We start from the raw sequence: 26,770 nt of genomic DNA on the forward strand, positions 1-26,770 counted from the left end.
ACCAGCTTCAGGAGGACTGTCGGCGCTGACCGTGCTGCTCACACGTGGCCCCTCCCGCGCCTGTGCACCCCCGAGACTCCCCTGGAAAGGGCTCTTGCCCCTCGATCTGCAGTGGGGAGCTGGCTTTTTGGGACAAGAAGCCACTTCTCCCCAGGTTGCTGGCCTCCTAAATAAAGCAGCCTTTCCTTTCTACCAACACTTGCCTCGAGAGTACAGGCTTCAGAGCGGCGAACAGCTGGACCTGAGCTTGCTGACGCGAGGGCTCCCCGGGGCCCTCCCTGCCTGGCCCCACTGTGCTTTCAAGTTCCATTCTCCACTCCCCCGTGATCCTTTCCGGGGCAAGAGACCAGCCAGACTGTGGGTTGGGTCAAGAAGGCACACAGGTGACTCACTCATGGCTGCTCACAGTTGGACGGTGACCACAGCCGGGGGGAGGCCCCCCTCACACCCCAGACCCAAGCGCCCTGACCCTCCCTCATTGGCCCCAAGGTCACATCAACATGCATGTCCATAGGTGCTGGGTCCCTCGAGTCTCAGTCTCACACTCTCAGTCCCGGGGAGCTCCAGGCAGCTCCTTCGGTTGGGGACGCCGCCCCCGTGCCAGGGGAAACGCGGTCACCCACGGTACAGACAAGGACACCCAGCTGTGAAGGTGGGGGCTGGCCTGCTGGCCCCAGTGTGGCTCAGCGGCAGGAGAAATCCTTCTGGTCGTCCCACGTCAAAACCAAACCTGGAGTTTCTGGCCACGCCCCCCCCCCCCCCCCCGTATTGCTGCCACTCTGGCGTGTGATCCTGCAGCCAGCGTTCTCGGGAACCGCCCCTGCCCGCTGCCTGCCCCTCCCAGCCGCATGTGGCAAACAGCTCCCCAGCTGCGACGGTCTGCCCCCTGCCCTCCTGCTGTCCCCTCCTCCGGGGAAGGTTTCTGGACCCGGAAGCCAGACGTCACCTCCTCCATGAAGGCTTCCCTCCTGAGTTCCATCAGAATTCACCCACCCCGACTTCACAGCCCGGCCGCCATGACAGCCGCTTGTCCCCCTGGGGCCGGTCCTGGCTCTGGGGCCCTGACCCACGGCCTTGGGTGGCCGGGCCACCGGGCCCGTGACCGAGAGCTGCCAGGAAGCCGTGCCGCGGGAAGCCCTCGGTGCCCCACTCCGCCTCCGCCGGCCCGGTTGCTCCAGATTCCAGTTTCTGGGTATTGAAGCCCACACCCACGGAGGCTGCAGGGCAACGCGTGCGCTTGACGGAAGCACGTGCTCTCGGAATTCTCTGCTTCGGTAACAGACTGAAACCTCTGCCCCAAGCCAGGCAACCAGACCCCTTTGCTGAGTACCTCCCCTTGCGGGAACACAGGCGGGACACGGAGAGACGCCCCTGCCCGTGGAAGCAGCTTTGATCACTGATCTATTTTAATCACGACTCCGGGAAAGTGCCCTGGATTTAAAAAAAGCCTCTCGTGCCTGCTGTTTGTGTGATGATTTTTGTTCTGTAGGCTTATAATTTCGAGTACTCGAGTGACCTCCTAAGTCCCCTGAGTGCATTAATTTAGAGAAACGCATTTTAAACAAGTTTAATTGTGCTGTTGTCACAAACTGTTGTTCCCCTTTCTGAGCTCCGTTAGGCTCTAGCGTGCAGGGACGAGGGCTGACCAGATTGGGGGGGCGACGGAGGTCTGGGAACTTGAGCGCATCTCTGCCCAGGTGGAGAGGGACTCCCCTCTCCTGCGACATGAAGGACAGTGACACCGCGAACACAGGTCCCTTCCAGCGGGGAAAACCCGTAGTCACTGCACTTGACTTAAAAGTAGAGCCGAGGGAGGGGGAGCTGATCCTTGGGGATGAGGGTAGACATGCTGCCCTTGCTCCTCTGGGAGGTGCTGGGGGTTGGGGGGATACGTGTCCCCTCAGACGCCATGTGTTTAAACAGGGCTGACGTTCAGCTGACCTCCGACCCTCACAGAGACGCTCAGCTGCCCTGGAGCAGAAGGCAGAGGACCAGAGGGTTCCCCCGACCCCTGCCCGGACGCCCCCGAGATAAGCGTGTGTCCCTGCCCACACACGGCTCCCAGGGCGCCTCCTTCCCGGGCCATCAGCTCCTCCCTGGTCCGGGAAGCTGGATCCTGACGGTAGTGAGGAGCAAAGCTCTGGCTTTGCCCAAGCTGCCGGCCACACAGAGCGGCATCAGTGCTGCGTGGTGAGCCAGGGTCGTGGGTCGGTGGGCACACGGACGTCTGGAGCCCGAGGGCCTCTCAGTGCCACCCAGGGGGTCCCGGCTGGTCCCCGCCCAGCCAGCCTGAGCCAGCCCGGTGTTTTAGGAGTCCCTCCCCCTCCTCTAGTGGGACCGAGCGTCCCACCGACTAACCACGCCACGGCACGTCTGCCCACCCGTGCTGCCCGACACGGCGTCCTGGGACGAGGAGGACAGACCGCCTTGTGGCAGATGCTGTGTACACATGTCACAGGTAGGGACCACTCCACCGACCCCACTCCATGAGGTGACACTTTTATCACCAACCTGCTTTACAGGCAGAGCCAGCCCTCTCCACCTGGGGCTGCGCTCAACTCCCCGACCAGGGTGGGAGGCCTTGCCACCTGCCACCTGCCCGAGGGGCAACCACTTGGGTGGAAAGGCTGCGGGACGGCGGCTGGACCCGGGGGCACCTCCACCGCCTGCACACGGCACGCCCCGCGTAAAGGGTTGCTGATGCGGCACTCGTGTGAGTTTCCTCCCCCATCGCGCGTGTGCACCAGGATCATAAATGTGGGAACAGGGTGGGGTCAGGGCCCCTGAGAAGTAAGATGGAAGGAAGAGAGAGAGAGGTTTTCAAGGGACCACCATGGCCTGCTTCAGGGACAAGCTTCCCCAGAAGGGGCCTGGGGGTCAGGGTGTGGGTTCCCCACATGGGCCTGGAGGAGCAGAGCTCCGATCTCCTTCAAGAAGACCCTGCGGGGTGAGTGGTGGCCCCCCAGGGCCTCTGAGACCTGCACAGCACGTGGCCGAAGCCACGCCGTCCTGAGATCTACGAGCCCCTGGGGCCACGGGGGGTCGGGGGACCATCTCCACATGCCCGCAGGGCGAGGACAGCCCGGCCGCCCAGGCACAGCCGGAGGGGGACTTGGGTCTGAGTGGAGTGCCAGTGGTGCCACCTCTGGGAGCTGTGACGCTCAGTAAAGCGCCTAGGACCACACGAGGCAGGACGGTGCCCGACACACCGCGGCTCCTCCTCTCGTCGCCCCGGGGCTGCGGGCCGGAGAGCGCGGCTTACAGACTCTGCGTCACGGAGCGGCAGGCACATTAACTACATCTGGAGACACCAAAACTCAGCACTGGGGACACAGAGGCCTAAACACATACTTAACTTTTTAAACCTTAAATTGTACCAAACTTCTTCCAGTAGGAAGTTGGTGGGGGGGGAGGCTACTGTGTAAGTGCACATTGTACATCGTGTCCACACTGCGTAAGTGTGGACTGACCAGCGTGCAGACACGGCGTCACTGTAAATCACACTGTATGCACACTGCATGCACGTCGCGTCAGCGCACAAGCGTGCTGTTGGGCGTCTACAAAGCGTCTGGCTCCCTCACTGCAGGGGCTGGAGAGCTGCCCACGTGGGTGGGGACCCATCGCTGCCACTCTGGTGTCAGTGCCTCTCCCGAGCAGATGAGATGTGGGGAGGGTCAGGGTCGGCTGGACGTGCGGGAGGGAAGCTGCCGTCCTCTGTGAAAGGCTTCTTCCCCCTCATGGACCACAAGAGGGTGTATGTGGCCACGAAACGCAGATGGAGTGGCAGTGCTGAGAGGCAGAAGGCTGCCTGACTGACGAGGGCCTGGACGCAGGCAGAGTGCCACAGCGGGGTGGGGTGGGGTGGGGGAGCAATCGCAGGGACCCAGGCACCTGGGGACCCCAGCCGCCAGAGCCGCGCAGGCCCGCAGCTGGGGTTCCGACCCTTGCTCCAGACGCAGGTCCGGGAAGTCTCAGTCCGATGCGCCCCTGCCTGGTGCTGGAGGCGTCTGCCCCAGACGCTCATCTGAGGCAGGAGGGCGGCTAAGAAGAGTGGGGTCTGACTGTGCGTTCTGGGGACTCCTGGGTGGTGACCACCCCAGAGCCCACTCTTATGAAGGCGCCATGATTCTGGGCAAAAGAGCCAAGTGCTGCCCCCTCTCCCCTCCTCCACCCTCCTTCTCACCAAAGGACCAACCTGACAGCCGTCCACCCGCAGCTTCAAGGAAACGAGCGCCTTCAACGGCGGAGGCGTCCCCCTCTTCCTCCCAGAAAACAGAAGTGCTGCGGGCGTCGGGCCCCTAGGGGCCGGTTCCTATTCTCGCCCGCTGGACCATGTTTTTCGCTCCAGATGCAGGTTTACACACACACATATGAATGTGCAGGTCACGCATGCGCCAGGTGTGTATGTGTGAGAGAGAGAGAGGCGAGAGTCGCTCTGAATTTCACTCTGTGCCTCAAAGAAGTGGGTACATCTCGACTGGTTGACTCCTTGTTAAAGCCATTAACAACAACTGGACACAACGGGGTGTCTGCATGGACTCAGTCCTGTAATTTCTCAGTGTTGGGCGGAGGGCAGCCTCCACATGCTCTCCCAGCCCCCACATCCGGACTGAAAGCCACCGGCACATGTAATGGGCAGGACACGTCTCGGTTCCCCAGGGCTCAGGGACACGGCAGTGCCCACATGGATCTGAGGTCACGGGGGAGCTCCGAGCTCCTGATGGGAACATTCTACATCCTCCACGTCTGCATCCCCAGATCCAAACTCAGGGAACCCGGAACCAAACACGTGCTCCTCGGGGCCTCTCCCACGTGTGGAGCGGGAGGCCGGCAGCACTGCCCTGCGCAGGACAGTCCCCTCCCCTCATGAGGCCAAATGTCGATGGAAGGCGTTCTGCTGTGAAACAAGGGTTTTTTTGGCACTAAGGAAAGGCACCCAAGGAACTGTTCCTTCTCCGGAAACCACTGAGTGTGGGACAATGGGAGCAGTAGGCGTGGCAAGGGGTCAGGGCTGAGCCTAAGAAACCAGAGTCTTCGGATGGTGGTGTTCTTGGATGCGAAGAGGTCCACCCTGCGAGCTGGGAAGGCTGTGATGTCAGTGAGGTAATCTCTGAGCCCGCTCCCCCGGAAAGACAGGGCCAGTGCGCCCTGCACCGCCAGCCCCACTGTATACGTTCCATCTGGGTACAACCACGACAACGCAGCAGCCATGCTGTGGGTGGACCCCCCAAACCCCGCTCCCTGACCAGGGCTGTGGGGGAAGCCCCTGGCCCCATTCTGGGTTGAGACTGGGCTGGCTGGCCGAGTTCTGTGACACTGATTCAAGTAAAGCCCTTTCTTCCACGATCAGTTCCTGAGACACGGGTTTCCTTGACGAGATTCTGGTCCTGCTCACGGGGCCTGGGTCTAAACCAGGGCTCAGAGACCCATGGTGAGATTCTTTTCTTCATTAACCGTCAAACCACTGCTTAATCCGCTGGCATCCTGCCCTCTCCGCTTCCTGACACCGGATTGCAGGACAGCAAGGGGGCATGAGACTGGGAAGGCCGGTGGTCAGCCAGGCATGGGGTTGGGGCGGCAGCCGGCAGGCGTTGATTCGAGCTGATTTGTTGCGACTTCAACGATAGCGCGTAAACATACCCCTGGGCTCCTTTCTGGTTAAAGTTAGGGATTAACAGGTTGCTCCAGACTGATGAGTGGCCCCCAAATCCGTGTTGAATCCTAACCCCCAAGATGATGGTGCCAGGAGGTGATGAGGTCAAAGGGTCACGAGGGGGAGCCCCATGCCGGGACGAGAGTCCTTACACACGGAGCCCAGCTGCCTCACCGCTCCTCCAGGCGAGGGCTCGGGAGGGGCCGCCACCCGTGAGCCAGGAGGCGGGTCCTCACCAGACGCGGGGCCTGCCTGTGTCTGGGTCTCGGCCTCTCAGCCTCCGGACCCGGGAGGACAAATTCCAGTGGCTTACTGACCGCCAGGCCTGTGGAATTCTGCTGGAGCAGGCTGAAGGGACGAAGGCAGAGAGACTTCCTTATGAGTCCGGAATCGCTAAATTTCAGTCTTGTGTCTGAGAGGGAAGCATGAGTATCCCAGGCTCTTCGTTTCCCCACAAATTTGGTGGAAGTCTTTCCAGGAAAGGGCCGCCCTTGACCCTGGCTCTCGCTGACCGCAACCTCTCCACGCTCGCTGCACAGATTCCTACTTGTTCTTTACACTCGAACGCCACCAAACCAGCCAGGGCTGAGACTGCCTGTCGGGGCGATTTCCACGAGAAGTGGAAAGTGCAAAGCGGCGGTGAGGGTGCAGGTCCAGGAGGAGAAGGGAGACAGGGGAGGAAGGCGAGTGCTGTCTGACCCCCTCCCCATCGCCCCATCCGCCAATGCCGCGAGGCCCAGAGAGGGTCTGCAGAGACGCGGGAGTGTCGCTCATCTGGAGACCCATCAGCCCAGCCCTCCGGCTCTCTCCGTGGACAGAGCCGCTCTCCTAGTCTGCTGTGTGGGCAGGTGCCTGACGTGGTGGGCCCCGCCCTGCTCCCAGCCCCAGCAGGAAAACAGCTGAGAAAGTGCGGCCATGAGGAGCACCCTGCTGCGACCGGAAGAAATCAGCCTTTTCCAAGGAAACAGTTGGGATCCAGAGCCGTTTTGTCCTACCTGTAGAAACTGCAAAGCAGCAGGTGTCCTTCGGAGGTCATTCTGGAATCCCCGAGCTGCCGGGGGGGGGGGGGGCGCGGAAGAGTGAGGACCCGCGGGGCGGAGAGAGGAGGACGCTGTGGGAACGTCCACTGCTGTCTCAGCGGGGCCTTGGGTGAAACGTGGCGGACGGTGTGAGCCCATCTCAGAGCAGAGTGATGGGAGTCCCACAGCTGTGTGCGTAAATCTGAGCCCATTTAAACCCGAGGAGCGCTCCATTGCTAACTCATTATAGCGGCATCAATCAATACCTCGCATTTGGCAGGGGGCCCGCGGCCTCTGCTGGGGGAGGGGGCGATTGGCAGAAACCCAGCCTGTGAAGTGGCCAGAGGCGGCTGGGGGTCACCCCGGCCTTGGACGGAGGACAGCGGGTTCGTGCGCACAGCTCCCTGTGCCCCATGGTGCGGCTGTTGAGAGCGCGGTAACAAGCAGCCCCTGGTCTGTTCTGCAGCTGATCCTGGGGCAGGTTCCTGAGACGGGGTCACATCCGGCAGCTCTGATCCAAATTTGCCCTAAAACGTGGAAACTCTGCAGGCACTGCTCACTTCCCGTCTTGTGTGCCCGGGGGCTGCCCCTCCCGGCGGCGAGAGCCGTGTCACCCGGGCCAGAGCAGGTGCGGCCCAGTGGGCTCCGCACCTGACGGAGGGCGAGGACCAGCCTGGGCGGCCGCTCCCTGGAAGGATTCCCGTCCCCAGATGGAAGCGAGTAGCCGCTGTTCGTTTTAAAGGCGGCCCCTCTATCCTCGGGGATAAAGTGTCTCAATTGCTCTGACTCAGTCTTTAAGACACTGTTTGAGCTGCTGGAGCCTGACATGGAATTTAAAAAAAGTCAAGAACAAACCAAAAGGGGAATCACTGAGGGTGAAGGAGAAGCTCGCAAGCCAGACAGGAAACCGGCCGTCCCACCCAGCAGCGAGTGTCCCCGCCCCCTCCCTTCTGTGTCACCACAAGTTTCCTCCGTTTCTTTCTTCTCCTTCACAGGACTTCCTGCTCCTCTCTGACCGGTTTCCCTGTGGCGGAAACACCCAGAGATGAGCCTCTGGCCGAACTGAAGGCTGTTATGAATTCAAGTCTTTTCAAGCCGGCAGTGGGGAATAAAGACCACAGAGATGCAGATTTTGTGATTTCTTTCTTTCTCTCCTCTTTCCTTCCTCCCCCTCCCTTTCTTCTTCCTCTTTTTTTCCCCCTTTTAACAATGATGCCTCCAGGTGATGAGTATTTCTGCTCCTACACAGTCTCGTATTGCTTCCAGGTTTCCCGTTGACCGAGGGGTCCCTCACCAGCCCAGATCCAGGACGTCTGAGGACGCGGGCCAGCCCTCCCACCAGCAGCGGTCTCGGCGGCCACCGTCATCAGCTGGTGCTGGCAGTGTGCCCTCGCTCGGGTCTGCGCTGTTCCAGAGGATTTGAGAAAGCACGGCCTTGTCGCTCTGCCAAAGAGACCTGATCCCATGAAACCGAAGGACCAAATCAGCCTGATTCTGAGAAGCACCCGGGCGGAGGAAACTGGAAATCAGGTGCCGGGGAACTCGCCGCCGGTGACTGGTGCCTTTACTGAGAGTCATTTTGCAGAACTTACTCTTTGGGGATTGAGGCTGGAATAAGTCTAAACTACTTTGTCTTGACTGCTGGAAAACGGCTTCTGGCCTGGATGAGAGCAGCGGTCCCTGTAGGTCTCACACGGGGCGTCTGTGACGGGTGAGCCCCCGGGGTCTGCTCTGCAGCCGAGGTCCCAAGAAGCCAGGAACCCGGCAGCGCTGGCCTCTGACATGCCTGGCGGGACCTGGTGGAGCAGGCGCCTGGCCCCGGATCTCCCGCAGCTGGGCCCAGCGTGCTCCCCACGCGACTGCCAAGTTAGAACTTTTTCACCCCTAGTGATGGCTCTGGAGCCTTCGGTTCAAAATGCTAAACAGAGACACTGTCTCTGCGTCTGCGGGACCCAGCGGGGGACTCTCAGAACCCAGACTCCTGCACACCAAGACAGGACTTCGGGTAGAAAACATTAAATTCCGAGGCTGAGACCCAGGCTGCCCCAGCCGTGAGCACGCTGCCACCCTGGGGGGACTCGGGCAGGGTCCTCCCGGCTCAGAGGTGGGTCCTGCCTTTTCTGAGAGTGTGAACGGCGTTCCGGGCGCCCTGCTAGGCCAGGGTGCCTGACTTGTCTCCTGGAGCAGGTGCTGATGGTGCAGGTAGACGGCAAAGGTGGGCCCCCTGGGAGCAGGACCGGTCTGAGCAGGATGCACGCTGTGTAGACGTGTAGGTGGGGGTGGGCGGAGGAGGAAAGTGGAGCAGAATTTACAGGGAGCCTTGGAATCTTTTTTTGAAAGCTCAGTCCCTGAATCCAGACCAGGCGCATGGCAGGATTCGAATTTAATAAAGCCGTGAGGGGTGGGGGGCACCTGGTCCTGAGCACTGACCTGCCCGGCCCCGCCCGGCCTGGTAATGAGCCCAGGACAGACCTTGTGTGATGTCGGCGTGTCTGGGGTGATGGATGGCCCGCAGCCCTCCAGCCGCTCCGCGCGCTCCATCATCCAGTGGGGTGTTAGCGGACTGTCAGAGAGAAATAATTTAGCGGCGGTGGCTTTAACTGATGTGCTGCATTCTGGGGTCAAATGACTGTTACAAAGCAGTGGTGCCGCCGGGCTCCTCCGCTGCGAGGGCTCATGGTGACAACATGAAAGGAAAGGCCTCGCGGCTGGGACGCACTGACATCCTTCACCTTTCCCGGGGCGGGCGCGGCGGGGCCAGCACAGCGGGGCCAGACGAAGGGCCTTCTCACTAAACAGCGGGGGGGGGGGGCACCCACAGCCCACGGGGAGGGGACCTTCCAGGAAAGGGGGGGACACAGGCCACGGCCACCTGGGGCCATCCTGCCCGTAGGGGCCAAGGGGCTCCTTGGAGGCCACTGGCAGGTTTGAGCCGCAGATGTGGGTGGAGACACCGTGCAAGGAGGACAAGGAGGGGAAGAGATGAAGCGGGGGCGTCAGGCAGGGGCAGCGGGACGGCAGGGTTTCTGGCGGGGACTCCCCACCGTGGCCTGGCTTTGCAAACGCCCCTCTTCGCCTGGATTGTGTGTTATTTGAGGGTGGGTCGGAAGGCAAGATGCGCGGAGATTATGGGTTAAACTCCTCCAACTCGTGCCTGGAACGTTTAGTAAATATTTGACAATAAATGAAGGACTGGGGGCCAGAGGTGGCAGGAGAAACAGCCGCCCCATTGGGGTTCTCTGTTCTATGTCTCTGCCCCTCAGGCAGCAGAGCTGTGGGGAGCAGGCCGATGTCTGTGCTGCTGCGTGCTCTGCACCCGCCAGTCAGAGGGACGTTCACTGAATGAACGGATGATGGATGGATGGGTGAATGGATGGATGGAAGGACGGGTGGGCGGGTGGATGATTGCTCCTGGCTGTGATTCGACATGAGGGGTCTGTCCTAGTGCATTTGTTTGATCTGCTGTCCAGAACCCCTCGAGCTGCCGAGTCTGGGTGGCACGCTGACTTCTCCAGCGGATGCACGACCTCCTGAGGCAAACAGCGGATTCTACCAGAGGTGCTGCGAGGTAAGGACACTGTGCTCGTAGCCATACCTCACGAGTGCCTGGCACTGAACACGGGCCCTGTGCTGGGCCAAGTGCCTTTCACCTGCAGAATGGTTCTCCCCTCAATTGAAGTCAAAAGTGAATAAAGATAACTTTCTGCATCTGATACATTAGTGATGCCCGCAGATAGTTCTCAAAACAGTAAGAGGAAAGATGATTTGCATGAACAAGCAGTTACGAGAGTGGTGAGGGTGAGGTGGTCAAACAGCATACGGTCAGTTCCCGACACAAGGACAGCACACAGAGCATTCCTGGAGTCGGGACAGTAAACTCTGAGGAGGCAGATGCCTGGATTTGTGTGGCGAGGCCCGAGAGGTGACCGTGAGGCCGGGCTCCAACCCCGTCCCCTCTGAGCCCCCTGCACCGGCCGCTGCCTCAGCTGGAGCCACCGAGATGGAGTGATTCACATGCGCCTGGTTCCTCCAGCCTCCAGAGCCAGACACGCAGCCCAAACGGTCACCTAGCACGCACTTGCCGGCAGGCTCCCCGTCCCAGCCCAGACCAAGGGCCTTCCCAGGGCAGTCCTCGGGGGACAGGAGCCCTGCCCCGTCCCCAGGAGCTGGCGATGCTCCAAGACAGCCTGCTCCCTGGCTCTCCCTTCACCTCTGCTAGGTCAGAGCCAACGTTCTTTCTTTCCTTTCACAGGCTGGGGGCTCTCTCTCCCCAAAGCCTGAGCACGGCTCCCAGCGCTGGGCTGGGAGGGGCGGAGCTCGGCTCATCAGGGGTGGACGCCCCCCACTCACCCGCAGGGTCTCCCCTGGGCCCCGCCCTGCCGGCAGCCCTCCTTGAACTCTCACCTGGGGCAGGAGGTGGCCTTTGTTCCTGCTGGGGATGTGCCCGGGCAGCCGGATGTCGAAGAGGGCCTGGAGGGCGGCCTGGGCTGCCTGGCCCTTGGCCAGCTTCTTGCTGCGTCCCGAGCCTTCGAATGTCCTCCCATCCACGTTCACGGCCATGACGAAGCTCTGGGCGCGCTGCTTCTCAGGCTCCGAGAGGCACACATACCGCAGGCCTGAGCGCAGCTCGTTCAGCAGCACCACCGGGTTCCTCTCGCCCGGGGCTGCGGTGCCCACCAGGTCCAGCGGCCGGCACAGGAGCCGCCCCCTCCGGCAGGCCGCGGACAGGCGCTCGGGGGCGGCAGGGCGGCGGCCGGGGAAGGCCTCGCTGGGCGCCGCTGGCTCGAACTGCTTGAACAGTGTGTCCGGGAAGTCGGCCTGGTCGGAGGTGAAGTCCGGGGACGGGCTGGCGCCGCTGCCCAGGGCCAGGTGGGCCTGGCAGGCGTTGGGGAACTGCACGAAGGACCTGAGGGCCAGCTCGGCCGCCCGCATCTTGGCCTTCTTCTTGGTGGGCCCAGTGCCCTCGAAGGTGAGCCCGTTCACCTCCACGGCCACAGCGAAGACAGGCGCGTGCACAGGGCCGGTCTGGGACACCGTGCGGTACTGCAGGCCGGGCCGCAGCTCATGCAGCTGGACCAGTGCGTTCTTGGGCGCCACGGACCACGAGAGCCCCCTCCAGAGGAGGTGCAGCTGGCGCAGGGGGCCGCCACCGCCCTCCTCCAGCGGTCGCTTCCTCTTCAGGCCGGGCGGGCCTCCTCGGGTCCGGTCGCCCACAGGCAGCGGCTGCGCCTCCAGGTTGCTCACATTCCGGTTTTCCTTCACGTCTGCGCTGCTGGTACCTGGAGGCGAGAACAGACAGCCGTGACCCAGGGCTCTGGCAGCTCGCGAGACCCCCGGCGCGGGTCCCGGTGACCCGACCACACATTCCAGCCTCCTAGCCCGAGATAGCCACCAGCTTGGCAGCCCAGCTGTGGGACAGGCTCTGGGCCGGCACCCGCGGGAAGGGTCATGGGGAGACCACCTGAGCAGTGCCCCGAGTCCGTGGGCCAGCAGAACCGGCAGCCCCCCGGGGGTGGGGTCCTCACTCCGGCGGGCACAGCCCTCAGCAGGGCCTGCAGTGAACTACGTGAGGTGGGCCTGGGCCGGGGGCACGCTCCCTCAGGGCCTCTCCCACTTGCTGCTCGGAGCGCCACCTGTGTGGTATCAGGGCTGCGGGTCCCTGCACAGGCCCCTGGCCCCCCACTGCTGCCCCGAACAAAGCAGACACACGGCCCTCTCTTTCCAGCATCTCTGGGCAATGCTGAGGGCCTCCCCTGGCGTGGAAAGTGGTGGGTTGGGTGCGGTCAGGCCCTGGGTCGCTGGATGGATGTAATTCTGATGGATCTCAGAATTACAGGGTGGGACAATGAAAGCAACTTGCAAAATGGCACACAGAAGCTCTTTTCAATGCAAGTAATAAAGACACAGAGCTGACCCAATGTGCTGTCTCTGCCCCCACTCACGGGGGTAAAGCTCAGACATGGACCCCTCCCCGGGAGAAGGGGAGCGTGGGACATGGCTCAGAGGGCGGCTTCGTTTGTGTCTGTGGGGTTTCATGTCTTTTGCACAAACTGATGTAAGTAAATTCAGCAAAATCCTCATTTGCTCACTGCACATGAGGAACGCAGGTAGCGATCATTTAACTTTCTGGCCTGGCCCTCTTGGACCACTTTTCTTCAGCAAAGCTGTTCTGCTTAGAGTGGCTGAGCCGTGCACCCCACAGGGCCCAGAACAGCGTCCGCGCTGCCCGGCCGGATGTGCTCCCAGAAGGTTGCCTGAGAAACTCCGAGGATGGCGGTGACGAGCAGTGGGCTAGCTCTCACCAAGCCCCTCCCACACGTTCACTTTGGCACCTCCCTCATTCCTAAGAGCCACTCGCGGTGGGTCAGGGCACCACCTTCTAGGGGATGAAACCGAGGGTCACTGGCTGGTTAATCCATCCAGGAAAGGCTGTGGAGGAGGCTTTACGGGAGCAGAGGAGCTCAGGGTCATTTTCTTGTCCGTTTCACAGACACGGGCTGCCTGGGGGTGGAGCTGAGGAAGTCTGCTGATGGCGTGGACCGACAGGTGAGGAGGGGCTGGGGTCCCGGCCACACAGGTGACCTTGGTGCTCTCAGGTTTCTCCACAGGACCTGGGACTCAGTTTTCTTGTTCAGCAAGAAGAAACCTGAGGTAGCTTTACAGCCAGCGCAGCTTGGGAGCAGACTGACTGCATCTCCCTCCCTGCTGCCAGGAGAGTCAGCTGTGGGAAGATGTGCCGAGCGGGTGACCTCGTCCTTGTGGGGCTGCTGGAAAATTGTCACAAGTACCATTTCACAGGGCCCAGGTGGGGCCAGCCCTCCCGGCCAGGTCCCCGCAGGGAGGAGCCGCCCAGCGCCCGGAGGAGGGTGTGCCCAGCGGGAGGCGGAGGCCAGGCTCCCAAGGGCTGTGGGCTGACTCTCAGCTGCTTGGGTGGTGAGGTGGTCTGTTAGCACTTCTCGTGGCTGGCTTCTGCGAAACGGTAGGCTCGCAGCTGTCCTTGTGTCTGCAGGGGCGAGTCTGAGCGTTCGTAAGTCAGAGGGGATGGGGGTCATTCACAGCCCATCTCAGCAGGAAGAGTCACTTCCCCAACAACAGCTCTGGACCAGCCCCTCCTGTGGGGAGCTGTGCATCCTGGGCGTGCGGCAATGGGTGCTGCTGTCTGGGGTACCTCGGGCCAAGGCTGGTAGGGGGCACCAACCACGCAGATTCCCAAACGGAAGGTGAAGATGGAGAAAAAACAGCAATCCAGCCTCACGGCCGCCCGCCAGATTGCCCAGAAACTTGCCAGCAGCGCTCTAATTTCTTATTGATTCCTTGCGATGTGGGGGTCGAGTGAGGCTGTGTGTGTGATTAAAGTGGCCAAGATATCAGATGGCCTTTGTGCCTTCCGAGGGAAAAGGTTTATCTTGGAGGAACAGGCCCCGCAGACCCACACGTCCCCCCACCCTGCACGGAAATTACGTCCGTGCCCTTCTCCTCAGCACCTGACTGTCCTCATTACAGCTTCCCAGGGCCTGAGCCTCGGGCATCAACGGTGGGGGAAGGCTCCTCCCGTGCCCATCAGTAATTAACAATAACCGATGGAGGCAGCTGCTGGCCCTCTCCTTCTACGCTCTCTGGGGGTGACGTGACCCTCTGGTTTTTGCGAAGTAGCAGATTAAGGGTTCTACTCCCCTCGCCACAGCCCAGATGCTTCGGTTAACTGGACTCCTGAGCCTGCACAAAGTCGGGGCAGCTGCAGGATGGGGCGGTGGTCATTCATGGCTCCGGGGTCAGGCAGGTGAGAGGTCAAAGTTCCCTCCAACTTTGGGGTGTGTGTGGCCTTGGGCAGTCCCTCCACCTGCCCAGACTCCATCTTCTTAAGATGGAAGATGAGGGTTTTGATGGCACTCGCCTGAGGCTGAGCTAAAGGACCCACGTGACACTTAGCAAAACCCCTGACACTCAGCCAAGTCTGGGCATTTCTGTGAACGGCAGGAAGAGGGACACCGACACGTCCTCTACAGGCCCAGCTTTTCTTTTTTATTTTATGAGCTGGGCTTCCCGATGAATTTTCCCAGAAAGAAGATGTGGGGCCCCGCCCCCTCCCAGTGCACCCGGCTGTGCGCAGTTTCCGGGACCAGGTCTGAACACCCACTACCTGGTTGTGGAGCCATGGTCTCCACCGTGCACCCCAGACGCACCCCACTTCCCTCTGGTTGGCAAGGCAAACACTGGTTCTTACAAAGACCAGCCAGGATGCCCTGAGCCTCAGCCTCCAACCTGTGGTCCCCGAGACAGGCAGAGGGGAGAACCAGCCGCTGCCTTGCAGACGCTTGGTCCCGTGGGAGGGACACAGGTCTCCTGTGATGCAGTCTTGGGCGAGGAGGGGCGGCAAGCAGGGGACCCTGGCCTCTGGTCTGGTGCTGCCTGGACTTGCCAGCTGGGTCCTGCCAGACCTGACGCAGCTCCATGTGGCCCTCTTACGGAACTTCAGCTCTGACTTCACAAATTCACCTTTCCTCTTCCTCAGCCCCTCCCCCAACCCAGGAAATGATTCTCATTTTTCCCCTCCGTTTATTTAGCAGGTTTCACACACCGCACTGTCGGAGGGAATAACCCAGAGATGGCGCGCTCCCGACAGACTGGAGAGGCTGCCACCCCACTGCGTGCCCCCTCAGGTCCAGGTCTGGGCATCACGGGACCTGAGCTCCTCCTTTGCTCTCTGGCCCGTGGCCTGTGCACCTGGGGTCACCTCCGCGGCGGGGGCAGAGGGGGGCCTGGTCTCCACCTGCGCTCCTGGCTTGGCTCCTCCTGGGGTCCCCCTGGGGCAGGTTGCCAACCTTTAACCCTACGTCATGCACCCAGGCACCCTGGGTTGTCCTGGACGCAGCCTGGCCTGGCGGCATTAATTTGGAGGTTTATCTTTGAACAATGCGTGAAAACAGGGTTTTCTGAGTCAATTAACAAACAGCAGCTATTACAAAGGGGATGACTAATCCACTGATAGAAAGTAAGGTTCCCAAGCATTGCAAAGGCACTTTAACACGTAATAAACAATTCAAAATCATCCTTATCTGTAAGGTTCCACCTCTTGGCCACTGAATTAGGGAAAAGCCTGATTTCTCGCACAGCAAGCCCTGCTCCAGCACTGGCTGTTTCTCTGGGTCCTTCCCTCAGACGCCCTCATGCGCCCCCCACCCCAACCGCAGCCGGGCTGCTCTCCCACGCACACACGGGGCACCGCGGCTCCGAGCGTTGGGGCTTACGGCCTAAGGTCGTGGGCTGGAGTGTGGGGTCGCATCCCAAGGCCCTGCCCTCACACCGGCTCCCACGCTTCCAGTCGGTCCAGCACCAGAGTCACAGGTGCCCTTGGTGGGGAGGGAGCTCCTACGGGGGACCAGGCTCGGCCGGGGCCCGGGGCCCCGGCAGCTCGAGTGTGACAGGAGGCGGCGGCAGCGGCGGCAGGGGAAGACTTCCCTCCTCCAGGCGCCCATTCCACGTGCTTCTCCATCAGCCGTGTCCACGCGTCCAGGTCGGCTGCGGGCATGTGTGTGTTTTCACACACATATCTCTTTGTTCGTGTGTGTGTGCATGCACACACGTGTGTGAACATTTGGGCGCACCTCGGAGATGTGGTGCGCTCAGCCCCGACCACTGCGATGAGGCCAGCGATGCAGATTTTTGGTTTCCTCATGCAGGAAAGTTACGTTCCCCCTAGGCTGCAGCCTATTAGTGTGCGAAAGTGTTACTTCTAAGAAAGCAATGAATGCACCGTAATTAAAAAATAATGTTTGTGGAAACGTAGCATCCGTGCTGCAATAAATCGAAGCACCGGAGAGCGAGGCGTGCTGTGTGCTCCACGTTTCTGAAGTCGTCGTCGGGAAATTAAGTCTAGAAAGTTCCAGGTTTGGTCCAAGAGGACAGAGCTTTCCTTGGACCGTGTTCTCGCGGGGCTGGGCGATGACTTCAGTGCACTTCCTCCTCGTCCAGAAACGGGGGGTCAAGGACCGGTCACTGAGGATGCCCTGGTTCTGACACTGGACGGCTCTGTGACCTGGTTCTGTGGAACAGCCCAGGGAACTAACTCAGCTCCCATCTTGTCCACAGTCACGTTTTGTGGGAGGGGCTATTTGGGGGCCGTCTGTGTTCCTTACAATCTGAGGCAAAAGGGACAACCTTCCAGGGAGAGTTCCACCCACTGCTGCTTCCTGGTCAAACCAACAGCCCTGGTGACCATCAGTGCGCATGGGCCCCTCCCAGCCCGCGGCAAGCACGCCCTCGCTTCCTGCCTGCTAAGGGGTGACGCTGAATGCAGGGGGTGCCCCTGTGTCTGGGGGCTTTCCTCCCCGCTTCCACACCACAGACCAGAGGGGCCGGCACCACCCGACACACACACCCGGATTCACCCTCACACACACACGCTGGCCCTTCCACCCCAGGGTCTCCTCCAAGGACCGGGCAAGGGACAGTTCCCGCCTGAGGCACCACCCTTCAGACCCGCCCCCAGCAGCCCCAGGACCCACCCGGCACGGCCTAGGTGCCTCCCCAGTTCACATGCCAAACAGTTCTCTGGGCAGCAGGCGCCCGTCCAGCTCTTTCCTTGTTAAGTAGTTGTATGAACTGCGTCCAGAGAGACTGCGTTAATTTTTCTTTTTCTTTTCTTTTTTTCTTTTTGGTTTGGAGGGCAAAAACAATGAAAGAGAGGAAGGATGGTCTGAGAGAACTGGTTTTTTTGTTTTGTGTTTGCAGTATCTGGAGTTCTCAATCACACAGTCACTGTTAGTACCTCCCTACCACCCAGGTGGGGATGGGATTGCAGGTGGGGAGGGGATTGCAGGTGGGGACGGGATTGCAGGTGGGGAGGGGATCGCAGGTGGGGACGGGATCGCAGGTGGGGAGGGGATCGCAGGTGGGGGCGGGATTGCAGGTGGGGAGGGGATTCCAGGTGGGGACGGGATTGCAGGTGGGGAGGGGATTCCAGGTGGGGACGGGGGCGGAGCCTCCTGCTCTGGGAAGCCCAGATGGTGCCCTCCACCACCCCAGGGTCTCAGCCTTTGGGGACAGTGGGGTGGCCCCTCTGCACGTGGGCTGGGCGTCCCGCACTCTCGGGGAAGGGCACTGCTTACTGAGATTGTCTTCGTCCTCTGTGCTGGTGGCCCCTGGGCTCACGTGCTTGAAGGGAGCGACGAAGGCTGACAACGTGCTTACTTTGTCTGCAAAGAAAAGAAGAACAGGAAATGCACTTTTGACATCGAGTTCCAGAAAAACTCAATGCTTTCATATGTTATTACTGAGGGTTTGGACAAAGGAGGTTGAAAGGTCGTTTTGGTTTCAGCCATTTCATTCTGGTTCAGCCTTTTACTGAATTTCTGACAGCATTCTATCAAATGACCCTCTCCATTCAATCTGAAACATCACCATTTCTGTCTTTCTTCTTTTCTTATTTTTGGCATCTCCCCTCCTCCTTCCATGTCCCTCAAAACTTGAAGTAACCGTCTCCAGGGCAACCACCTTGCCTGAGCCTACAAGATGCTGGCGGGCAGAGCCTGCCTGACGGAGGTCACCGCATAGCACAGAGAGGAGCTCAAACAAGCACCAGCAAGTCCTCCACTAGGTGAGCCCAGACCACCTCTCCCCGTCAGTGGAGAGCTTGCTTTGTGGGTTTGAAGTGCAGGGTGAAAAAAGACTTAGGAAAAGTGTAAAAGATACTTAGCGTGTGTTTGGCAGAAGCAGAAGATGGGAGAAGGAGGCACGGGAGGAGGAAGCAGGGCAGGGTCCTGGGTGTCCCCCTGGAGAGGAGCCTGGACTGGAGACTCCGGGAGGGACCGGGGACGGGGGAAGTGGAGGCGGCCAGCATCTCGGGTCCAGACACCTAATCCAGGAGGAGGTCCTTCTGGGGACCAAGGGGCTCGGCCACGTCCCTCTACATGGAGGCCAGGGGAGTGCAGGTTGGAAGTGCGAGCAGGAGAAATGAAGGAACGCCTCTCAGAGGAGCAAAGGGGAAGCCCCTCCGTTTAGACCTTCCGCCGACTAGACCCAGCCAGGGGCCAGGAGCCTCGTCTACAGGAGAGCTCGGCCCCACGGAGCCCCCTCCTCAGACCTGCCTCTGGCGCCTCGGCTCCCCAGGGGGTCGCTGGATTCCGTCTGAATCCTGACCACGTTCTTGGGTAATTACAGAGGGAGGCTCTCCACTGCGGGGGCATCGAGGGCGTCCAGGCCACTGGGTCAGGGTTACTTTGCCAGGAGGGACACTTTCCACCTCCCTGGGTCCCCCACGCCTGAGGTGGGGCTCAGAGCGGACCTGTCTGACCCTGCGGCCTCGGTGGCGGCAGGAGCTCCGTCTGGGCCATGTCTGAGCGTGACTTCTCGTGGAAACGTCACCCAGCCGTTCATCACGTGGTCAGCCCTGGGTGTCCCGACCCGGACCTGGACTCGCTCTTTCTTTCCATTCTGAGCCCGTTTGCTCCTGAGCCGAGCTTCCCGGAGGCCGGCAGGTTCACGCTGAAATTCATTCAGGAGCCTGTTAACAGCTGTTGTTTGCAGTGGGGACGGGCAACGACACAACACTCGCTCGGAGAACAATAAATAACTGGAATGCAGAGCGCGGCTCCCTCTCCATTCTGCCGAACGAGAGGAGAAAGCCAGGGACGGGCCAGCTCCCCGAAGCCGCGCGGCTGAGCTAATTTACTGCACAGAATGAAACCGCTTGCTTGAGTTGTAATTTCATTAAGGGAGCCCCGTAACGCGCCACAAAGGGGGCGAAGCTCAAGTGATTTAGTCTGGAGCATCTCAAAATGAAATTACGATTTTCTCATAAAGCAGGGCTACCAGCCAGACACCCACAAAAACACACCAAACCAGTTCAGAGCTCACCTGAGCCAGATTGTGAAATATTTAAAAATTGCTTTCCATCCAAGTCCTCGACTTCTAGGCTGGCCAGATTCGTCAAATAAAAATTCCAAACACCTAGTTAAAATTGAGTTTCAGATACACAGCAGACTCTTTTTTGTACGTGTACATTCCTAGTATTGTGTGGGACGCCATATACGAAAAGATTCCTTGTTAATCTGAAATTCAAATTTAAGGCAAAAGACTTGAATAGACATTTCTACAAAGAAGGTAGGCAACTGACAAATCACCCACGAAAGGATGCTCAGTGTTGTGCGTCACTAGGGAAATGCAACCTCAAACCACGGGGAGGTCCCACCTCACACTCAGGAGGGGGCTGCTAGAGGAAAAGCCTGGGAAGTAAGCTGAGAACGTGGAGAAGCCGAGACCTGGTGACTGCGGGTGAGAGCGCAAGAGGGCTCGGCCACCGTGGAACCAGAAACCCCCTACTGGGTCAGCCCCGAAAGAACTGGAAGCAGGGACTCGAAGCGATACACACCGGGCGCCCAGGCTCACGGCCGCATTAGTCACATGAGACAAACGTACAAGCAACCCGCGTGTCCGTGGATGGATGGCGGACAAAGAAACGTGTCCAGATGCACGGTGGAGTCTTACGCGTCCTTAAAAGGAAGGGAGTTCTGACACCGTCTACAAAATGGATGTACCCCGAGGACAGGGAACCAAGCCAGTCACAAAAGGACAGCACTGCCCGGCCCACCCATGCGAGGCCCTGGAGGGGTGAGGCTGACAGGGACGCGGGCAGGGTGTGGCCCCAGGGCGGGGGAGGAGAGGCAGGGGGTGTTGTTCAGTGAGGACAGTTTCAGTTCGGGAAAATGCGAAGGTTCTGGAGATGGACGCGCGGTGGATATACGTAAACGGGCTTATGTCACAGAGCCAGATTCTTAGCAATGGGAATAGGGCAAATTTTGTGTTACGGCTGGTTCACTAACACTTAGACAATAAACAGTAATTCAAATTCAGCTGGACAGCCTGTATTTTTTCTGCCGACCTACCCCCCTGTGCCCTGCCGCCTCCTCCGGGCGGTGGGTTCTGGGTTTCAGGGGCTGGCTTGGACCCGCCGGACCAGACGAGACGGGAGCCAGCACGGCCGCTGACCTCCGTGGGCCGTGAGTCTCCGCGAAGTCGCACCAGCGCCGCCCGCCACGCGGCTCCGCCAGGGGGACACTGCCAACCCTGAGTGACAACCAACGGTCCCAGGAAGGGCAGGCGGCGTCTTTGCAAGGCCATCGGCAGAAGGGTGAGGAATCAGGTTTTTTATTTAGAAAAGTGACAGGCCCACTTGCTTGATGTCAGCGCCCTTCTCTGCGGCTGTTTCCCTGAGCCGCGCCTGTCGGGTCGGCACCTACTCCAGTCGGCTCCGTGTGAGCAGAGCTCCGACATCCGGCAGTTCTGGTCTCTGTGTTCATCTCAGTCCGCTTTTGAAGTCCAGTTTCACACGGGTCGCTCGGACGAAAAACAGAGGCCACGCTGGACGTCGTGGGTGGGCCGAGAAGCGGGACCACACAAGTTCCGCCCTCCCGCGGCCTCCCCCGCCTCTCAGCGGGAGGTCTGAAGGGGGAGGGGTGTTCGTCCAGGGACAAGGGCTGGAAGGGGCCGGGGCTCCCCTCCCCGCAGACGTTCCTGCCCGCGGCGCCTCCCCTCGGCCCAGAGCACCCGGTGAGGACCGGATGGGCTGGCCTGGTGAGTTGGGTGACCTGGACCGGCCCGGCCCTGGTGAGGACGGCGCCCCATGCAGCCCTCCAACCAGGAGTTGTGTCTGGGGAAGTTCCGGTTGAGGCGGGAGGCCCCATAAAAAGACCGGCAGGAGCCCTAGGCAGGGCCGCTGCTCTCCTCCCAGCACCGGCGGGTTCCCGGGCCCAAAGGCTTTACCTCACTTTTTGCCTCTGAAGCGGCTAACTTACACCTAGAATTCTATTGGTTCCCTGAGCTCACTTTCCTTCACTCCTGATTGGTTATTACTCTCACTTCTGATTGGTTATTACTCTCACTTCTGATTGGTTACTACTCTCACTTCTGATTGGTCCACTTCCCTAACTTCTGATTGGTCCATTTGTAGTACTTCATTTGCATGGAGCTCACTCCTGATTGGTCTATTTCTACAAAGCTTGTTCCTGGTTGGTCAACTTCTGTTGTACTTTATTTGCATACGATGTTGCAAAGTGTAAAACTGGCAGCCTATAAAAGGCCTGTGTAACGCTACAGGTGGGGGTCCAGAGCTTGAAGAGTTAACTGGTCTTGGCCTGCTGGTGTAATTGGCCTGCTGGTGTAATAAGCCTGAGTTGTCCAACTGTCTGGGTGCTACTGTGTCTCTTGCCTGGTTACAGCTTGATGTCACGACTGAGCTGTGTCTCCAAGCTGTAACACATTTTTCTGCAACATGGTCACTGTGAGTCACACTGACAACGTTTAAATGAGTTCCTTGGACTGATCCAGGTAGTTGCACTATAAAGCTTACTACTAGGTGCAAAAAATAAATGGCTTTGGACCTTGTTGGAGTGAGTTCATATGGTTCTGGTGGGGAGGCATTTTCAGGGAGCAGAAGCCCTTTCCTGGAAACATACGAGATCACGTTGGTTGAGAATATTGGTAACGAAGAAATGTCGTTAGGTAACAGCATGAAGATGGATAATGGGGGCGGGAAGCACAGGGGCGAGCACCTGCTCGACAGGCACGAGGTCCTGGCTTCGGTCCCTGGGAACCTCAACGAAATAAATGGATCAACCTGATTACTTCCCCCAAAACAGACAGACAAAAGATGGGTAAACGGAAAAATGGAACAGAGTACAGGACTTGGAAATAGAATCACACCTGTATGATGCACTGATTTTCAACAAAGACCTCAAAATCACACGATGGGGTGGAAGAGTCTTTTTAAAAACAGGGCTGAAAAACTGCATCATGGTGGAAGGAGTGAATTCTGAGCTCTGTCTCGTGCTGTGTGCGGAAATTACCACAAAGTGGATCATAAACCTAAATGCAAAGCCTAACACTACAAAACTTGTAGAAGAAAATATAGCAGACGACTTTCGTGATTTTCACATATGCAGATTTTAGACGGTATATAGAAAGCAGTAATCATAAAGGGAATATAAATTAGTTTCCACCAAAATTAAAAATTTCAGCTCAGTGAAATAAACAGTTAAGAAAACAAGAAGCAAGCCACAGATCAGGATAACATACGTACAATCAGGACAACTGATTTTCATCTGAAATACAGGAAGAACTCTTGTAACTTAATAATAAAGGACAGAAAATTCAAATTAAAAAGTGGGCAAAATGCTTAAATAGAAACTGGAGGAACATCTCCCATAGCCAGAAAATAAACACATCAAGAAGCACTCAACAGTCACACACATGAGAGAAACGCAAACTAAACCAGAGAGAGAAACCAGGTCACCCCTCGGAATGTCTGAGACTAAAGGGACTGAAGGGAAATCAGGAATTCTGTCCACAGGGACGGCAACTTTGGGAAATGTTCTGGCTGCATAAATGGACACTTCGTCTATGACCGCCACTGAAGCTACTTCCAGAAATTTACCCAAGATAAATGAAACATGTGTTCAAGAAAAGACCTCATCCAGAACGTGTAGCTCATTCTGTACTCATGACAGCTCAAAACTGAAGCATCCCAACGCCTACTAACAGAAGAATGTGCAAATGAATTGTCTTGAACGTACACAACGGATGCTACGGAAAAACAGGACTGAAGGACTAAAATACATTATAAGACGGATGAATCTCTAGAACACCATGCTGAGCAAAAAAAAAAAAAAAAATCTAGGCATTTAAAAAAAAAAAAAAACATGCTGTGTGATTCCAGAACAGGTAAGACTACTCTCTGTTGGGAGAGTTGAGACGGGGCTGTCCCCAAGGGTCAGGCAGCACGGCTGGGAAGGAGGAGGGTCTTTCTGGCGTGACGGAACGTTCTGTTTGGACAGAGACACGTTGTCACTACAACACACAGTGTGCACAGTTTTCTGTATATAAACTGTACTTTGGTTATTTAAAAATGTTAAAAGATAAAACTGTGACTGGACAAGAAAATAAATGATGTGAAGTAAGCATCAAAGCATTATTTAATCTAGAAGGGAAAAAACTTCAGACAGAGAAAGGCAAATATCTTATGCCATCACTTCTACGTGGGATCTCACAAAATGGCACAAATGGACTTATTTACAAAACAGAAACAGACGCACAGACATAGAGAACAAACCTGTGGTTACCAGTGGGGAGGGGAGGGGTGGGGAGGGATAAGTTAGGACTCTGGGATTAGCAGATACACACCACTATATATAAAGCAGATAAACAACAAGGCCCTACTGTGTAGCATAGGGGACTGTATTCAGTATCTTGCAATGGCCTAAGATGGAAAAGAGTATATACGTATAACTGGGCTGTGCACCAGAAACTAACACAACATTGTGAATCAAGATTACTTCAACACAAAAAAATTTAAAAAGTGGAAAACAGAAAGGAGAGAGTTGAGGCTGACGTATTAAAGAGTGAACTGTATGTGCAGCTGGGCTCTGACTGGGCCCTGGCTTGCTTTCTTTTTCTCTCTTATTTTACAGGTTTGAAACTTCAAATGCACCAAAGAAGCTTTAACGCTGTGGCAAGAAGAATCTCATGTGAAGGCCCTTGGGAGCTGTCCTCGGACCCAGGGCGCCTGGACGTGTGCAGGCACGGGGTGGGGGTGTGTGAGGGGAGACAGAAGCCTCAGGAGGTGGGACTGGATTCGGGTGGCGAGCGCCACCCCCGGCCGTGCGGGTCGCGGAGCCCGGGGACCCTCAGCTGACCCACCGGGGGACACGAAGGGCCGTGACGAGGTCCCCCTTTTCTGAGCCGGCTCTGGTGAAAGCCGTGTTTGCTGTCAGAGACTGCTTTGCTTACCCACAATTTATGAACCCATTTTTACCGAGGAAGATGAAACCTTCAAAACCCACTTTGGGGCACGAGCCCACGTCAGGCATCGGGGCAATTCATCCGTGGGAAGTAACACATTTCCTGGAACTTTCATTGAAAACTGCAGTTGCCAAACTTGTCTACGGATTTGATCTTATGTCTGCCTCCTGAAATGCATTAAAGAGTTCGAGGTACAGGTTATTCTCAAAACACTGGATAAACAGGGCACTTTGGTCTTGCCCTATTTCCACAGTTTAGCGTGAGGTTTTGCCCTTGTGTCTTCTGAGTTTGTGGGCCACGCGCTGCCATGTCCGGCACGGCTCAGCCACGTGGCAAGAAGGATCATGACAGCTGGGGCTGCAGAGCGCTCGGGGCCTCTGGGCTGCAAACCCCGGCCTCCTTGGTAAGTTCCCTCCTTGTGTTTTCCTTTTGCCAAAACACACTCTGACAGATGGCCGCCCCCAAGCCTGACCCACTTTCTTCCCTCACCAAACCCCTACTCCAACCTGGGTCTGACTTCCACGGATGCTGCTTCCATCTGAACGCGGACGCAAGGCGGTTTGAACAGGTGCGTTACCCCGGGAAGCAAGAAAATAATTAACCCCCGGGCAGGCAGGAGAAGGGAGCAGCGTCCTGGAGGGAAGACGTCTTCTCGCAGATTTTCAGGAACACGTATTTTAAGAGACTTTTTTGAAGCTGCCATCTGTGAACAAGGTTGTTCAGGCAAAGAGAGATTCTGGGTCTGCACTGAGCTCTGTCACGTGAGGGGCTTTGGTTCTTACAAGGGGTGAGGGTTTCTCCTGGCAGCTTCCAGGTGGGTAAACTCAGGATCTGACTGTAAACGGTGGCCAGCCTATAGCTGGTTCCTCGGTCACTGCATGGGCCGAACTGTGTTCTCCCCAAAATTCATGCTGAAGTTCTGATCCCTGGGCTCTCAGAAGGTGACTGCATTTGGAGACGGGGTCTTTAAAGAGGCAATTACGGTCAAAGGAGATCCTTGGGTGGGTCCTAATCTCACACGCCTGGCGTCGCGGACTCAGAGGGACGGCCATGTGTGGCCATGGGAGCGGACGGCGCAGGAGCGGGGCCTGTATCTCAGAGCCCAGCTGCCAGAACCATGAGAAATGAGTGCTTGTTGTCTAAGGCTATCCGTGGTCCTTCGTCAGGGCGGTCCAAGCTAAGACAGTCACTCAGCGAGCCTTCACTGAATGCAAATGTCTGCGCCCTTGTCAGTGGTTCCACACACTGATGCTTGAAGGGGAGATGCCGAGAGACCTGGCCTGTCCTGGGGGTCCAGGTGGTCCGGAAGGAGACCGCAGGAGGAGCTGACTGATGTCCGCCACTCCCTGAGCACAAAGGCCGCCTCTGGGCAGGAGGGCCGGCTCCAGAGCAAGCGCCCATCCATGGAAATTGTGAGTCGAGGGTGTGTCCAAGCTCAAGGAGGGGGTTCTGAAACCTGGCTGCTCCGTCTGGGGGGATAACCAGTACCCAGGGCACGGGGCCTTGATTCTGAACTGGGGGCCCGAGGGGACCTGAGGGCAGCACACATCTAACTTCTGGATTGTGAGGGATGAGCGAGGGGTGAGAGAGAGACAGAGACAGAGAGACACAGAGACGGGGAGAGAGAGAACTCTCACCCAGGAGGAGCCGGACACCCGGGCACGGGCCCCTGGAGTCACCACACCTCCCCCGGGGAGAAGCAGCATCTGAAACCTGAGCTGGAGGACGTGAGGCCAGGGAGGGCCTCCGAGTGGACACCCTGCAACAGGGGCCCGGTCCACAGAGACCCTCCCACCTCCCTCCCCCCGGACGGGCTTAGACTTGGTCACGAGATGGTCAATTTCAGTCCGGGCCGCACTGCGTTTCAGAGATTGGAAATGGCCGGCAAGCGAGGCCCAGTCTCGGGGTTCCGAGGGGGGCTCGTGCGGGGCTGGGCATGTGTGTGGGGCGGGGCGCACAGAGTAGGGCCTGCCTTCCCTTTAAAGATTCAAAGGAGGTCAGGAGATACACGACGCCTAAACTCCCCTTCAGAGCTCCCAGATTCCGTGGACGTGACCTGAAGCTCAGCAGGCGGGCAGCCAGGAGGACCACCGACCAACACGGCTCCCAGCTCTGGGGGTCAGAAGCCGTGGCTCTGCGTGAGCCGCTGGGGACCAAAGGTCTCTCCGGGATCCACCCTTCCTCCTGGTTTACTTTTTCAGGCAGGTCATTCTCCTGGGAAGCCGCCCCTCAAAGCCACAGCACGAAGACACCCCCACACCAACGGGGGCACCTCCCAGGTTGGGTTTTGACCAGACCAGGATCA

At 58.4% G+C, this 26,770-nt stretch overlaps 1 protein-coding gene and 1 long non-coding RNA gene across 3 annotated transcripts in view; one reads left to right on the forward strand and one right to left on the reverse strand.

Annotated features, from left to right (window-relative positions):
• ADARB2 (adenosine deaminase RNA specific B2 (inactive)) overlaps positions 1-26,770 on the reverse strand; it is a 382,017-nt gene that overhangs the window by 75,396 nt on the left and 279,851 nt on the right. Inside the window, exons 1-3 of one of the 2 annotated variants that reach the window (XM_032473757.1) lie at positions 18,956-19,188; positions 17,781-17,867; positions 11,077-11,951 (exon numbers count right to left, since the gene is read on the reverse strand). In XM_032473757.1, coding sequence (XP_032329648.1) covers positions 11,077-11,951; positions 17,781-17,867; positions 18,956-19,004 — 1,011 coding nt within the window. In that variant the 5' untranslated portion in view covers positions 19,005-19,188. Of the gene's footprint in view, positions 1-11,076; positions 11,952-17,780; positions 17,868-18,955; positions 19,189-26,770 lie in introns of those variants that run through there. The other variant, XM_032473756.1, reaches the window with a different exon arrangement.
• Positions 8,843-11,070, forward strand: LOC116661526. The gene is made up of 3 exons (XR_004317411.1): positions 8,843-8,887; positions 10,143-10,240; positions 10,925-11,070. It is a non-coding gene; the product is annotated as an uncharacterized LOC116661526 (long non-coding RNA).

Source organism: Camelus ferus, chromosome 35 (genome assembly GCF_009834535.1).
Source record: "Camelus ferus isolate YT-003-E chromosome 35, BCGSAC_Cfer_1.0, whole genome shotgun sequence".
NCBI lineage: Eukaryota > Metazoa > Chordata > Mammalia > Artiodactyla > Camelidae > Camelus > Camelus ferus.